The 16,339-nt window shown below is 35.3% G+C and overlaps 1 protein-coding gene across 1 annotated transcript; it reads left to right on the top strand.

The window, feature by feature from the left end:
* Nucleotides 1–527: 527 nt before the first annotated feature.
* On the top strand, nt 528–15,046 carry LOC144445735 (short transient receptor potential channel 4-like). The gene is made up of 8 exons (XM_078135379.1): nt 528–1,529; nt 7,585–7,828; nt 11,037–11,258; nt 11,791–11,865; nt 11,996–12,058; nt 12,262–12,324; nt 12,624–12,647; nt 13,596–15,046. Exons 1-8 carry the CDS (start codon nt 766–768, stop codon nt 13,683–13,685), a joined length of 1,545 nt encoding a protein of 514 aa, XP_077991505.1. The 5' UTR covers nt 528–765; the 3' UTR covers nt 13,686–15,046.
* Nucleotides 15,047–16,339: the final 1,293 nt, after the last annotated feature.

Below are 16,339 nucleotides of genomic sequence, written 5' to 3'. Positions count from 1 at the left end.
ATCGCCTCCTCTACATCTGAACTGGCGCACACGCAAACGAATTCTGCTCAGTGAGACATACAGCCAATCAGGTTGCGTCTTACTTGTCATGGGCATACATGTACGCATTGAATATCAATCAGATGTAGAGGAGGCGATCAGGCTATAAAATGTAAACATGTACCAAGAAGGTCAATTCAGGCAAAATAAGGAAGGTTAAATAGCAATGGCTGATTAGCCGACATCTACATCAGATTTTAGGTGATAGCAAATCCCTTTCCTGATCACAATTGAAATTTGTATTCAGAATACTAAGACCAAGAAAGATACTCAAGTACATTGTTGCACATACCATTTTATTATTTTGTCACTACGAAAAAATACAGAATTCATTCATGGTACTAAGTCAGGTCAGTATTTTTAGTAATTTGGTTTGATGGCAATCTGATTAAAATACTTGATACAGTGAAACTGAATAATATTGACCTGGTGATCCACTATTAACAGGACGGCTTTAAGGCTAGTCATATTTTTTGGAAACCCCTTGAGTTGAAATTTTGCTGTGAGACCATCACTTGTCATTCATCTTGGTCTTTGTGGTTTTAGTTTTGTTTGTACGTGGTTATTTGATTGCGAGACCACTAATGACATACGTATTGGACACTAAGGATGTATCATAAAGTAATTAAGCCATATATAGTATAAACCAACTTCTAAGAAACGTGTATAAGAACAATACAATCTTATGAGACTAGGTTCGATCTAGTTATTTCCTTTTTTCAGTTCATGTCACACAATATGGTACAAGCAGCCCTGTGGGAACAGTGGTCACATGGACAGCTAAAATGGACGGAAAATCCCGGATTTCGATGGACTGGGCTTTATGCTCTCTTCGCATTCTTTGCATTTGGCATCGTGCATCAACTTCTTCCTATTAACATGATCCTTTGCTGTAAACCTAAATCAAAGCTGTATCAACTTTTCAACAGCCCTAGATCTTGTTTCCTCAGCCACTATTTCCATTATGCTTTCTTCTTAGCCTTTATTTACTTATATGAGGTTTTGGTGACATTTAAGGTGGATGGTTCTACTATTACCCTCGAATCTAATATCAATTATATTCCAATATTGATATTGTCGATAATATGGTTTGCTACACTGTGTTTGATAGAATTTGGACAGATAGTCACACAGGGAATATCTTGTTATTTTAGGAGTTATTGGAACATACTGGATTGGATCATTCTGTTCTCATTTCTTATCAGCGTAATTATAGCCAATCCATATATTGTCGGACAAAGCTTAGGCAATCCCTACATTTACATTATTTTCAGTAAACTTACTTCAGTCACGTTTGTGTGTGCTTTGCTGCGTTTTATGGCACCATTCTATCTGTCTAACTTCATTGGACCTACATTACTAATATTCACTGATATGAAATTCGATATCATTCGATTTCTCATCATCTTTGCATATGTGATCTTTGCCTATTCTCTTGCCATGTACTATTTCTATGTAGATGTTGGTCCAGGAAGTTCTGATTTTGCTACGTAAGTCAACACTCTTTCAGTAAAAGCTTTCTTTAAATATTTATATTACCACCTATGATATAGCAAATAAGTCAAAATAGGTAACCTATAAGATCAATTTTTAAAGGAAAAGAATCGTTGTGATCCACCTGATAGACTTACACTTACCGGTATGTGACGAATTGCTCCCCTGTTGATGATTTACAAAGGGACACTTCCATTTAATAAAACATTTTTTTCGAAAATAATGATAAAGTGGATCGACAATGTATAATGAAGAGTAATGGCTAAAATGCTACAGAGTCCTCTAAGCGAGAAAACTCGACCAATATTATGATGTATTTGCCTAAAATTGATTATGATGTTGTGAAATACTATAAAGTCTACCCTTTACTCATCATCTACGTTTAAAGAACGATATCTAAAATTTAACATTAATTTTAATACGATCATTTTAATTTTTATACATTTGAACTGTGCTTCAATAGTGCTATAGGCACTGGGAAGCGTATATATGTATGTATGTATGTATGTATGTATGTATGTATGTATGTATGTCAATCTGATTAAAATCTGATGTAGATGTCGGCTAATCGTTCATTGCTATTTTCCCTTCGTTATTTTGCCTGAATTGACCTTCTTGGTACATGTTTACATTTTTTAGCCTGATCGCCTCCTCTACATCTGAGATGGCGCCCATTCAAGGCGAATTTCTGCTCAGTGAGAGACACAGGGGAGGGGGGGGGGGCAGCCAATCAGGTTGCGTCTTACTTGTCATGGGCATACATGTACGCATTGAATATCAACAAACATCAACAAACATTGAATATCAACAGGAAGTCCAGTAATTGAACTTCCTGAGCCGAAGTACAACGGCTCCGTGGACGTGGACCTACCTTTACTACTACTACATGGCGTCATTTGTGCACACACGCAACCGACAACGTACGAAGTATTTCAACTGTAAAAACATTCAGTGATTGTATTGCTATATATTTACGGTAATTAAGGAATTCTTGTTTAGATGTACCTCTATGCATTTCGTCTTATGTACATGTTAGCTACATTGGAATGCGTCGTCCCCCCTTCCCCTAGTGTTCATGTTTAGCTCAGCGAACGCCTACGCGTTTTCTGTAGTATGCTTGAAGTACATGTATTGTACGATTCATAGAAATATTTGCCACAGTGCACAGTTGTGTTATATGAATCCAGAAAAGAGGAAATTTAAGATAAAATTTCTATTAAAAAAAAGTCCTTATCGTGAAAATTTCGGTCGCTTTGCATTGCATTCAGGGTTCGCACGGTCCTGGAAAACCCTGGAATTTCAACCCTCCCTAGAAAACCCTGGAAAATGCTCCCTAACCCTGGAAAATGATCGTGATCGATTAATATTGACGAACGACATGTCTGTGCTTGAGCCACCCATTCATATGATTTACTACACTGAATGTCGTAAATGTGAAATGGCGAAAATATTTGCAAAGTCTTTCGCCACCACGGTGAATCACGCTGATTAAACCCAGACAGTCAACCGATCGCTCCACAAGCTTTGCCCACAGACCGTGCCTATGCATAGTTGAATGGGCGCCGCAATGTTTGTTTGGATCTTGGCTATTGCTACTCCGAGTCCAGTCGTCATTTCAGCGACATAATATTGTAACAGTCCCGGGGGTAACAGTAGGTCTGTTAGCAAGCTAACCGTAACATTGTAGTGAGTATCAAAGCATCACCAACAACGACTAGAAATTGTTACAAGTTTGGCGCACGAGTCGACATACTACAAGCTCACGCATGACAATACTAGGGCCTTGGGAAGTGCAGTTCAATTTCCTGACTTTCATGTCGTCGATAAATGGGAATAAACTACTTATTTATGTTTGTCAGTACAGTAACATTCCTAAATGGTCAATGTGAGTTGAGAAATCGCGATGTTCCGCAACACGTGGCCGTATATAAACATCAAGACGCAAGGGCGTAATCAGTTATTCATAACTCGAAATTTCGTTACGTAAAGGACGTTTTTATTCAAAATTTTTAAGAAAAAAAATATTTTTGGTGACCTTTAAATCTAGCTACATCACGAAAACATACAATAATGAGAACAAACTTTAGTTTTTAATTTGTTTTTTTTTTCCTGGATATGTCTGAATTAGACTAACGAATGCTGTGACTCAAATCTTATACGATCAGTGCACCAGCTTGACGAAACGACTACTTAGGCTGCTTTCACAAAAACTTGTTGGGGGGGGGGGGGCCGGGAGATTTTTTGTAAACCCTAATTTTTTTCAAGTACCCCCCCCCCCCGCCATATTCTAAAATTATTCAAGTAACCCCCCTGCCAAAGCCCCAAATATTTCAAGTACTCCCCCCACCCGAATAAATTTTCAAGTACCCCCCACCCGAAATTTTTTTGGAATACTCTTCCTCTGCGTTAACATTCCATACCAAGTACAAAATTGTACATAATACACTTAATACCAACTTTGTCCATTATATATATAATCAATTTGTATATTGTGTGTATATATACACAAACACCAGTTAAAACAAAATGTTATGTTAACCAGTGCATTGCCTTTCCAAAAAACAGCATATACTTGTAAATGAATTACACTTTGAATAACTCTTGTAAAATGATCAGCAGACCAACTGAGTCTTTGTTTTCTGTTCAATATTGTATTAGTACATTATACTAGTACTAGTGTTACAGTTGTCATTTTAGTTGTATTTGCAAATATTGTGATGCACATGTTATCTAAAGAGAGTTTTATATTGTATTGTTCCAGTTCAGTTTCCTAAATGTGTGCTAAAAGAAATCAAATTGGTCTAAATAACACTGAAAAAACTCTTAATAAAATGCATTGCCATGTATCCCGTTTTTGTTTGATGTAAATTAGTTCAATATAATGTCAAAAGAAAATAGATGTATGATGACTCAAAAATGCCAGCCACATTTCATCTAACAGAATAGGAATCAAGTGATATATATTAGTGGTAATGATAATTAAGATGGCCCTATTATCATAGTAATTGTATATCTTAATGAACCTGGTAATACATTTACCTTGATTATTGGACTGGTTTTGACGTTAGTTTACATAGGTGAATGCAAGATTTTAAACAAAGTCTCAGAATGTGTTTATTTAAATTTTTGATTTCCAAGTGGTAGCTCTCCTTCCAGATCTTGTGTATATAAACATGGCATTGTCATCATCATCATCATCATCATACCCAATTTCTCCTTTAACTTCATCAGAGTTGGAACTAGCTGTATCATCATTCTCACTGTCACTGTCATCAGATGACAAATCACTCTCATTTTCATTAGCTTGATAATAGTGGCATCTTACAGCCTCAACTTTGTCTATTTTGTGCATTCCTGCCACAGCTGGAATTTCATAGTTGGAAAGGTACTTATCAAGTTCTTTCACTTTCAATTTGGAAATGTCACCGTTTCTCACAAGCGCATCCCAGTCATATTCATCAATTTTTTTTTCAGCATGTTGTTCCCTTTCTTTCATTCTTTTTCTTTCCCTCATAGAGGCAAGTGTTCTCTGTTGTTCTAGATGAAGGATTGCTCCCTTTAATATCTCTTTCTTGACACACAAGTTTCTCAACATTTTTACTTAACACTAACCCTTTACTATACAGGTTCACTACCTCATTCCTGCCATATATCTTAAGGGTAACTTTATATTGAGAGTTATGTCAAAGTTTATTTATTTATCTTTATATTTACAAGTAATAGTATATTCATGCAAAGTTGAAAAGTATGTGCAAAAAAACTTATTTCACTTTTTCTCTGTTAACTCAGCTTGTGAGATATTGTCTTCTGTTTCACATGTAGCAGACGTTGCCAATATGCTAATTTTAGGAAATATTTAGAATGTGTTATTAAACGTTTATGTTGAAAATTATAGTCATATCTATAGGATGAAAAAATACCTTGCACAGAAGTTTTTGATACTTGTCAAGTATGTTTTAGTGCAGGTGCATCTTTTACATTTTGATGGCAGGCTGAGATGAACCTTTTCCAAATCTTTTTTTTAACTTCCAAGAGCTGCAAATGTAAAATGTTGTCTGTCATATTTGTCTGTCATTTAATATTAGTAAGAATTTACATGAAAAAGTTACATATCATTGTGATAACCACAAACCAAAACACTGTCATGTCACAAAGAATATTTTCAGTACAGTGTAAAGGTAATTTCACACATTAAATGAACTAAATTTCAGTAGATAGCAGTGTACATGAAAGACACTGGTATTTTCAGACAAAAAACAATCTGTACCACTCAATTCGCCCATTTCAATTTATCATTACATTAACAGTTTATTAAAAGAAAATTAAAATTTGACTGTTTTTGTTTTTCATTTTACTAACTTGTGAGCAACTGTTGTTTGTAGCTGCTGTTTTTGTTGTTGTTGTTGTTGTTGTTGTTGTTGTTGTTGTTGTTGTTGTTCAGACAATTAGATGTCATTCAAAAATATACTTTAGTGGTCAACAGCCCTGGAAATACGAATACCCCTGGAAAACTGACAAAAACCCCTGGAAAGTCCTGGAATTTTGTTTTGCTTTAAGTGTACGAACCTTGTGCATTGCATTGCGTTGCGTACACACACAAACTGTCTTCAGTAAGACCAACCTGATTACGTTCGGGGAGATGCCTACTACAGAGAATGCCTACGCGTTCAATTACTGGACTTCCTGTTGATATTCAATGTTTGTTGATGTTTGTTCATATTCAATGCGTACATGTATGCCCATGACAAGTAAGACGCAACCTGATTGGCTGTGTGTCTCTCACTGAGCAGACATTTGTTTGAATGGGCACCATCTCAGATGTAGAGGAGTCGATCAGGCTAAAAAATGTAAACATGTACCAAGAAGGTCAATTCAGGCAAAATAAGGAAGGTAAAATAGCAATGAACGATTAGCCGACATCTACATCGGATTTTAATCAGATTGGTATGTATGTATGTATGTATGTATGTATGTATGTATGTATGTATGTATGTATGTATGTATGTATGTATGTATGTAGGTGTGTGTGTGTGTGTGTGTGTGTGAGTGAGTGAGTGAGTGAGTGCGTGCGTGCGTGCGTGCGGTCGGTCGGTCGGGCGTGTTTGTTTGTTTGTTTATCTGTCTGTCTGTCTGTCTGTCTGTCTGTCTGTCTGTCTGTCTGTCTGTCTGCCTGTCCGTCCGTCCGTCCGTCCGTTCGTTCGTTCGTTCGTTCGTTCGTTCGTTCGTTCGTTCGTTCGTTCGTTCGTTTGTTCGTTCGTTTTGTTTATGTGTTTATGTTAATAATTGCCCTTTGTATCTTTGGGAGACATTACTTAGACCGTGTAGTGTAGATGGGAAATTGTTCACATGAATATGATCATACCACATGTAAGTGACATTGTGCAATTCTTGGTTTAAAAAATTAAACTGTAAAAGCTGCTGGTCGAATTGATCTGAAATTCGCCGGTGATGTACTTAGGTTTGGTTAGATAAGAATTCTACATGATATGATAATCCCATCAGTAATATGCGAAGTATGTACATGTATAAAATTGTGTTAGCACATTATGATCTTTTTCAGTAAATTATAAATTACGTGTAAAAATGTGAAATTTGATCAAAAACTTGAATAATAAAAACTACTTTGTTGATGGGGATATTTTTAAAAGTGTCACTCTGCAGATGTTGTTCAATATGTATTGACACATTGGCCCTAGCAACCACGACCATATCCTTAGTAATAGCCAGATGCTTGTATAAGATAACATCATTGGGTATGCAAGCGAGCGCAAATTCAAAGAAGTATGCAATTGGTCTTAGCAACAAGACTACACCAGCAACAGCCAAATGATGGTAAGATAAAAATGGGGGTGGGTGGGCAAGCGAATAAACATTTCAAAAAATGAACACGTACACCTCGCAACAAGACCTCGTCCATATCAATGGTGAAATGGTGCAAATTGCAAATATAACAAGGATGAGTAGGCATGTTGAAAAACATCTTTAAATTTACATAAACTGTAAAGTTGTGCTACAATGCAATTTGACGCTATTTTCTTTCATTCCTTACAGGTTATCATCTTCATTGACAATTTTAGTGTCAAGCATCTTTGGAGGAGAAGGTTTTGAGTCGTTGGAAATCAGCAATGGTGTGTGGATGAACTTGTCTAGTAACCATAGCAACTGGGCGGAATCTACAGCCGAATATTACACAGCGATGGGATATACTTTATACGTGTTATTTGGAATAATTACCCTGATTATGCTGTTGAACTTGTGTATTGCAATGTTGTCGGATAGATACACAAAGTTTAAGGTATATCGTTATCCAAATGTAATGTGAGAAGAGCAAGGAAAAGATAAACGAGGGGGCTAAATTCGCTTTCTTTAGGGACTGAATGTAAGTAAATTGACGATGGGGGGGGGGGCATCACGGAGATGGTCACAAATGTGCATGCTTAGGGAGCGATCAGTTTTGACGGCCGGGGGGGGGGGGCAAATCGAGAGGGGGGGGGTTCACCTCAGTTTGGCACTCAAAGAAGTGGGTGATCATTTTTACAGAGTGAATAAGGGGGGGGGTCACCTTATTTTCAACAACTAAACGAAATCATGAGCCACGCTGCCGTACTTAAATTTCCATAAACACATGTATGTGAATACAATAAACCATAAACAATGGCTATAAATATACATTCAAATATAACATAAACTCTTTGTCTCTTGATACATCCCAAGCATATGACACGGAGTCATCACATTGCACCTTTTAAGCAACAGTTTTGTTAGAAATTACTTCTCAATATTGCAGACCATGAGTTGCATTGTGTCATCTTGTGTATGAAACCTTGCATGTGTAGCTGTACACGTAACACATAATAAATAAAATATCTCAAAATTTACTGGATGGACTGACTCTAAAATCTGTGCCTCCATTGACCTGAAAATGTTGAGTTGCACACAAACATAGCCAATCTAGGCTGAGACACACTTTCAAATAATTTAATGAATGTGTATCTCTAAATGGTACTTTTAGCGATACCATTTAGCGTGCGTGCATTTCTCCACATACTTTTCCCAGTTCTCTCCCTACTTTGAAACTTAGTGAACCCCCTGGGTTTACAATTATATTAACTCTTTCTAAAATTGTACTTTATAATTAGCTGAATTATAATCTATGGTAATAGTTCACTCAATCAGAGAGGTATCCTAGAACATTTGGTTACTAATCCATGAATATTTTGTATGTCCATGAACAGATAATCATACTTCTCATGTGATTCCTGTCTAAAGAGCTTTATATATACATGTGAAGCAATGTATTTGGGACAGCAATTTACCAGATACACTTAAAATTTCTATAAATGTAACATGTAAAATTAATTATGCAGTGTGCTATATTGGGCTTTGAGAAACTAGAGTGTCTTTTGCAAGAACAAGAATGTTTCTTGTCAACAAATTAACAGATGGGCGTATGTGGATGAATTGATGAATTTTTAAGTACAACACGAACAAAAAGTCACCGGCCCATCCCCGGTCGTAAAATCTGATAGCTCCCTTATATACTTGGTAAGGGGTTATGGATTATGTTTCCTTTTTACAGGTGGGGGCCATTGATTTAACTCAATAAAACTGCTAAGAACAAAATGCCAAAAACTGACCATGTGTATACATGCACAGTGGAAGTTAGGATGCTGTAATAACATTCTTACACATGCGAGATCCTATATAGCGGCAAATACATTTACTTGCTAATATATGACAGCTTGGCCTGTTAATTCTTTGATTTTCACTAAATTTATAGCAATGCAAATATACGAAATCTGATTTAAACTGAATGCAAACCATAGATTTTTGGTCCAGCACACATTGTTGGAATTCAATATTCTGAGCTATCGGTATTATACATAATGTACCCCTTAATTGGAAATTTAATGATGTGAAACTATATGATCATGAACTTTGGAGCTTGCATAGATGTGACATATTGCACAATTATCGAAAAATCATTAATTATGCAATTAGGCATTGTGATTATAAGCTATATCATCAAGCTTTAAAAGACACATCATGACATGCACTTCTTTGCCATCAATGCATATCCTAAATTTTCTGGAATTTAAAGCTTGCATTTTAAAAGATATTGCCTAATTATCAAAACATGATTATTTATGTAAATTACATATCACAATGAAAAACTACATGAAACCCTACTTCAAACACGTGTAATTTGTTATAGTTGATGTATGTACCGATTTAAATGTGTTAAGTGTGTTTTTGTCGTATTTCACTTTGTCTTTTGTATGTGATTTATATGTTTTTTTATGAGCACGCTCTCGAAGTAAATAAATAAATAGATAAATAAAAATAAATAAATAAATAAATGAAATTTGATGTTTTCATTCTTAAGATATAGAGTAATTACTACAAATCGTTAATTATGCAAATTACTCATTAAAATTCAAAACTATACCATAGGCTTTGTAGGACACGTCATGGTTGATATGTGTGCCAAAATATCTAAAATTTGAAGTGTGTAGTAGTCTTACGATATAGCTTAAGTTCTGAAAATCATTAATTATGTAAATTACTCATTAACAGTAAAAGCTATGTCGACAAACTTCATATGTCATGTTCGCATTCTTACGATTGATATATGTACTAAATTATATGAAATTAGAAAGCTTGCATTCTAAAGATATGGCTGAATTATACAAAATAATTAATTATGCAAATTACTCATTAAAACTCCAAAACTATGCCAACGGGCTTTATAGGATATATGTGCATCGTTATGGTTGATATGTGTACCAAATTATATGAAATTTGAAGCTTGCATTCTATAGATATGGCTCAGTAAAACTAAATACTGTGCCAAAAGCCTTTACAGGACATGTGTGTTTATTATGATTAATGTATGTAATAAGTGTTGAGGAATTTGAAGTGTGCATTCTTAAGATATAGCCGAATTACTGCAAATCATTAATTATGCAAATTATTCATTACACATATAACTTACATCAACAAAATCTATATAACATATGTGCTTTGTCATGGTTAACACATGTACCTAATTATGTTGAATTTGAAGTTTGCATTCTTAAGATATAGGCTAATTACTAAAAAATATCATTTATGCAAATGACCAATTAATGTTCATTGTATGTTAACCAAACTCTAATCAGTTTATGTGATTAGCATACGGAAGACGTGTAGCGAGTTTCATTAGAATCGATGAAGCAATTTTTGAGATATCGTGTCCACAGACAGACAGACAGACAGACAGACAGACAGACAGACAGACAGACAGACAGACAGACAGACAGACAAAAGCATAATATAACCTCCCCTTAAGGGAGGTAAAAATGAATGTTAATGACGGTTCTCTTCATAATATGAATATTCCAGAAAATAGACGCGAGTTAAAGTTGGCAGCATCTTCTGCAAGAAACGATTCCTGTGCATCAGTAATTATGTGATTTTGGCGAAATAAAATATAAAAAAATGATTTTTTTCCTATACCTTAGGACAACATAGATGTACAATGGAAATTCGAACGCTCCAAAATATGGATGGATTACATTGGAACTAAGGGATCAAACTGTAATGCCCTATCTGGAACTATTTATCTCATCGTGGTTCTCATCTGTCTCCCGGTTGTAGGAGTACTTTTGATCAGAGAATGTTATAGGGAGGGTTGTCAGGACTATGACTTGGATAGTGAAGATGATAATGGAAATAGTTACGAAGTAAGTTAAGGTAACAGTACTGCAGGTGTAATGGGCAAACAACATATACTGAAAACATCGAGTTTATTTGTTATTAGTTACTTTGCCTCCAAATTTTCCCTATTTCTGTTATTCTTTCCAATTCCATGTACACAGTTAAATACCTTTGCTAATCCCGCCACTATCTTGAATCACTGTATGGACCCTTTGGAAGTATGTGCTGTCGATCTTGTTGATTCACTGAAATGAACTAATCTAACCTAATAATCTAAATGCCTAGATATTCTTTAAAGTAGACTCGTCTACTCACATGAAGTTTTTCACATAAATCAAGTTTCCAACTTTTTGTCGCTCAATCTTGTTGTACGAGGTTTAATTGAGCTGGTCATTTGTAACGTTATTGTGCAATAATGCAGGGTTGTGATGTGACTAAACGGATAATTCATTTAATGTTTCAGAGTGAAATAAAACATCCTCCTATTATGAAATATTGAAAAGCGATATATCTCTTGGGTCCGTTTCTATGTATTAACAGTCTTGCATCTTTCCTTAGGAGGAAGGTGGAAAGGAAATAATAATCATGAATGAACAAGCTGAAGATACTGATGAGGTAGTTCTTGAGATGCAGGCAAGCACGAATTTATATTCCAAAGTATTTAGTTTCAATATCCAGATTAAATTGTTACCACACCCCATTGACCTATTTATTGTAAGTGTGCAGGGCTTTCTGAAGTAGATGTTACACATTTACATTTCAGGTGATTGGTCCGGACAGCAGCGAAAACACTGACTCAGAAGGAAGCGAAGAAACAAATGAAAATGTAAGCTATATTATGTTTCCCTTAATATTGTATTTAGTTCTACCAGAGGGACATACGAGCATGTTGATGATTTGATTTTCATTCTAACACTCCATTGACCTATTTACGTTGTACACTATTCCGTTATAACACCCTGTTGACCTATTTATTGTAAATGTGCAGGGTTTTCTAAAATAGATGTTACACATTTATATTTCATTCAGGCGAGTGATCAGGACAGCAGCGAAAAGAGTGACTCAGAAGAAAACGAAGAAACAAATGAAAATGTAAGCTAAACTGTGATTCCCTTATATATTTTATTTAGTTCTACCAACGGACCCACGAGCATGTGGATGATTTGATATTTTGAAGTGGAATGAAACTATTTTTTCAGTTTCCAATATATCCAATATTCTCAGTGAAACTTTATATTCACATAATTAGACTGTGATAGTTCTTAGCAATTCGAACCACAACGCTAATTTTCTTAAGCCTGCCCTGTCATAGAAGAGTAACTCTAAGGAAACTGCCACTAAAGAATTGCCAAATAAAAAGTTAATTTTTTTTTTCAAATGTTTTCTTTCAGAAACCCACCTTGGAATTTAACCAGGTATGTATTAGTGATATTAAATGGTACGGTAGTGTTTACATTAATTGCATAGTAACCATACAATTTAACTTACTTTGTAGAGATTGTTTTAAGATTTACAACTTTGTATGTATGTATGTATGTATGTATGTATGTATGTATGTATGTATGTATGTATGTGTGTGTGTGTGTGTGTGTGTGTCTGTCTGTCTGTCTGTCTGTCTGTCTGTCTGTCTGTCTGTCTGTCTGTCTGTCTGTCTGTCTGTCTGTCTGTCTGTCTGTGTGTGTGTATGTATGTGTGTTGTACTATTTTGTAAACTCGGATTTATACAAATTTATAGAAATTCGACTAAAAATCAAAAGTCTATATTATAAAGATATTTTAGGGGATCTCCGTATGATACAGTTTATGCTGAGTATGTTGATAACCATATATTATACCCTCTCAGGGGCTTGGGGTTCAAAGGGTTAAAATCTGATGAGGTGAAAGTGGCTAGATGTCTTTATTTACCTCTATTTCCAATGTTTTTTCTCATTTGTTTTGTTTTGGATGATCGCAACCCACCCTCCCACATTAGATCCTGTATAATAGAAAACCTTGTTTGAATCTCGCGCTTTTGACTAGCCAATCATGATGAGAGTTTTGTTGGCAGCTGCTTATACTGGGGAAATTGAGAAGACAAACAAATAAACATACACACGGAGGATTGCGTTGCCAAAACGAACCGTCGGTGGCGTGGCCATCTCCCCTAATGATTTTGAAAGAAGCTTACTGATTGGTTGAAGAAACATTTCAAGATCCTCGATATTCAAACGAGATTGTTTATTACACAGGGTCAGATGTGGGAAGACGGCGATCACCCTAGACAAAAAAGGCCGAGGTAAATAAAGACATCTGGCTGCTTTCACCACATCAGACTTTAATCAGATTAAATATTCGATGAATGTAATCACCTCTTCTCTCTGCAGCTGATGACACTATTGCTTGAAAGGTATTACGATAAGCACTATGTAATATTGAAGAAAACTCTTGATGTAGCTGATAAAGAAGACGAATAAGGAGTTTAAAGTCATGTCTTGGACTTTGAATACAAGCCTTAATGGAAGACGTTATCTGGATTATGTATCCACACAAAATACTTTCTATTATTACACCTGGGTGACAAACTGGCTGTAACTAAGTAAATACGACTGGCTGGTATAATCTATTTGGGAGTTTAATGACATCAGCGCGCGTTTATATATGGCCTGAAATGAATTATCCACACATTCCACGAGAATATTGACTCTTACAAATACGTTAGAATGTTGTTGAGTATGATACACTACAGGGCCTATTACACAATTCCCTGTCATTTCAAAAGGGTAATATCTATATATTTCTTAAGTCGTTTTTATGTTTCTCATATTTACCTAGTTTTGTATTCAAGATTTGGTTTTGCATATTATATCAGGAATATACTTAAGCAGATAACAGTGATGAAACCACTATTTTTGACCGAATTATCTATCATTTGTAGATCTAGACTTTTTAAAACAGAATAGATTTTGTTAGCCTTGACCTTCCAAACATTCTACCAATTATTAATCAGTGTTTGTTTATAAACGAGTGTTCATGGACAAAGCAATAGATTAGTCATTTTTATTCGTACTATATTATACTAGTATAAGGATGCTACACATCTACTAGAGATTGGTGAAGATATGATAATAGCTGTGCTAAATACGTTGTGGGGCACAGTTGACCCGTATCCAATTGGCACGGGATGAGAAAAGCTGACTGATATCAGACCGTGTTCATATTCGTATCCGATGTGTAGACACAGCGTGGTTTTACCGATGCAAATGTGCATAGTTTGTCAAAGAAATTATCACTGCTCTTAACAAACGTCCCGTCGTCGACGAAATGTTCCCTACCTGAAAGTCTGTAGTGTGATTTTACTGATCTCAATATATAAATAAGTAGTAGTAGCGACGACAGTTGTCGCAACGCCGATTACATTCTAAAGAGTGAGTGAACATCTGAGCACTGTAGCCTCATCACTTCATAAAATTAATGCGAAGCCATGTTGACCGTAAATTTTGAGAACATTTTAGTTTGAAATTGTCTTCATAATATAAATTAATAGTGGTTCTAAATATATAATAAATAAATAGTTCCCCGATATTTCTCTTGCATGCAACGTCATCTCGGACTCACGATTCCCCGATGTCTGTATCCCCGAGCCGGCCATATTGGCCATATCCTCGATGACGTAGCATTCATTCGGAATACCGGGAGATTATATGTAAGTATTTCTTAAGTAGATTCTCATATTTACCTAGTTTTGTATTCAAGATTTGTGCTTGGATATTATATCAGGAATATACTTAAACAGATAACAGTAATGAAATAATTATTTTGAACGAATTATCCATCACTGACAGATCTAGACTTTTAACACAAAATATATTTTGTGTACCGTGACCTTGCAAGTATTCTAACAATTATTAATCAGTGTTTGTTTATAAATGAGTGTTCATGGACTAAGCAATAGATTAGTCATTTTTATATGCGTATTATATTATACCAGTATATTAAATGTTAAAAAAAACTACTAGAGACTGGTCAAGACATAGTAATAGCTGTGTTAAATACCTTGTGGGGCACAGTTGACTACTATCTAATTGGCAGTGAATGAGAAAAGCTAACTGATATTAGAATGTGTCCATGTTCGTATCCGATGTGTAGACACAGTGTGGCTTATCGTATACTTCTGAACTGTCACGAAAAACGTTAACTTATCACTTTACGAAATAAATAAAATCTGCTTTTATTCCTTGATCTGCAGTCACTGATACTACAGATCACAACGTATAGATTAAAAGGTATCACAGGATCAAGAATTCAAGTGATGTTAATATTCTTGGGCAATGATGGAACTAGTATATGTCAATTACTCCGAGGCATGTTGTGTACCAACTATTCCTGAGGCTGAAATCTGAGAGAAATAATAGTTACATAACAGCATGAGGGGTAATATGACATCTACTAGTGCCCGAATAAGGCCAGCCAATAAGTGTTTTGTAACACATCACATTCATAGGCACATTTATCCCCGATAAGACTTCCGTGCTACATGAATATTGCCCTGGGGAAAATAAAGCCCAACTATTACCCTCTATATGCAAATTGAGGCCAATAGGTCAATAATCAACATCATGTGATACGATCGTAGCCAGTGAGTGGAGGCTATATGAAAACTATGTTTCATAAACAGATTTATGCTTCTTCTTTATTTCCACTCCAGACTGTAATCGATAGTTTTATTGTAAATTTCAATACACTGGTAAGCTTTCATAACAAAAAACAGGAGAATGTATACCCCCTTTTAGTTTTGATCAGTTGAATCCATACGACACTCGTTCGTATATATTATCAACCCAGGGGTTGGTTTGTTACTTAAATTACTTAAATACTTTTAAAATTTAACATGTTCTTTGAATTTAGTACATAAAAGGTCATTTTCAAATAACAAACTGAAACTTTATGTAAAGTAGAATTTGGTATATAATCAGTAATAATATTAATGAACTGTGAATGTTGATATCCAACATTCTGCTGTCAATCATATTCCAAAGAGTTTTAGTCGTTACATAGAATGTTGAAACAAGTAAACATCGAACCTTTGATCAGACGAGCTGGTCTAGGACGACCTTGTATAAAGATTTTA

Source organism: Glandiceps talaboti, chromosome 14 (assembly GCF_964340395.1).
Source record: "Glandiceps talaboti chromosome 14, keGlaTala1.1, whole genome shotgun sequence".
Taxonomy (NCBI): domain Eukaryota; kingdom Metazoa; phylum Hemichordata; class Enteropneusta; family Spengelidae; genus Glandiceps; species Glandiceps talaboti.
The sequence above is the reverse complement of the archived record's forward strand: the minus strand, read 5'-3'. Positions and strand labels throughout refer to the sequence as shown.

Excerpts from the sequence above, each read along its gene's own strand:
- LOC144445735 (XM_078135379.1), top strand. The coding sequence starts at position 766 with ATGTCACACAATATGGTACAAGCAGCCCTGTGGGAACAGTGGTCACAT. Across the intron at positions 1,530-7,584 it reads GGAAGTTCTGATTTTGCTAC|GTTATCATCTTCATTGACAA; the intron begins GTAAGTCAACAC and ends CATTCCTTACAG. Across the intron at positions 7,829-11,036 it reads ATAGATACACAAAGTTTAAG|GACAACATAGATGTACAATG; the intron begins GTATATCGTTAT and ends CCTATACCTTAG.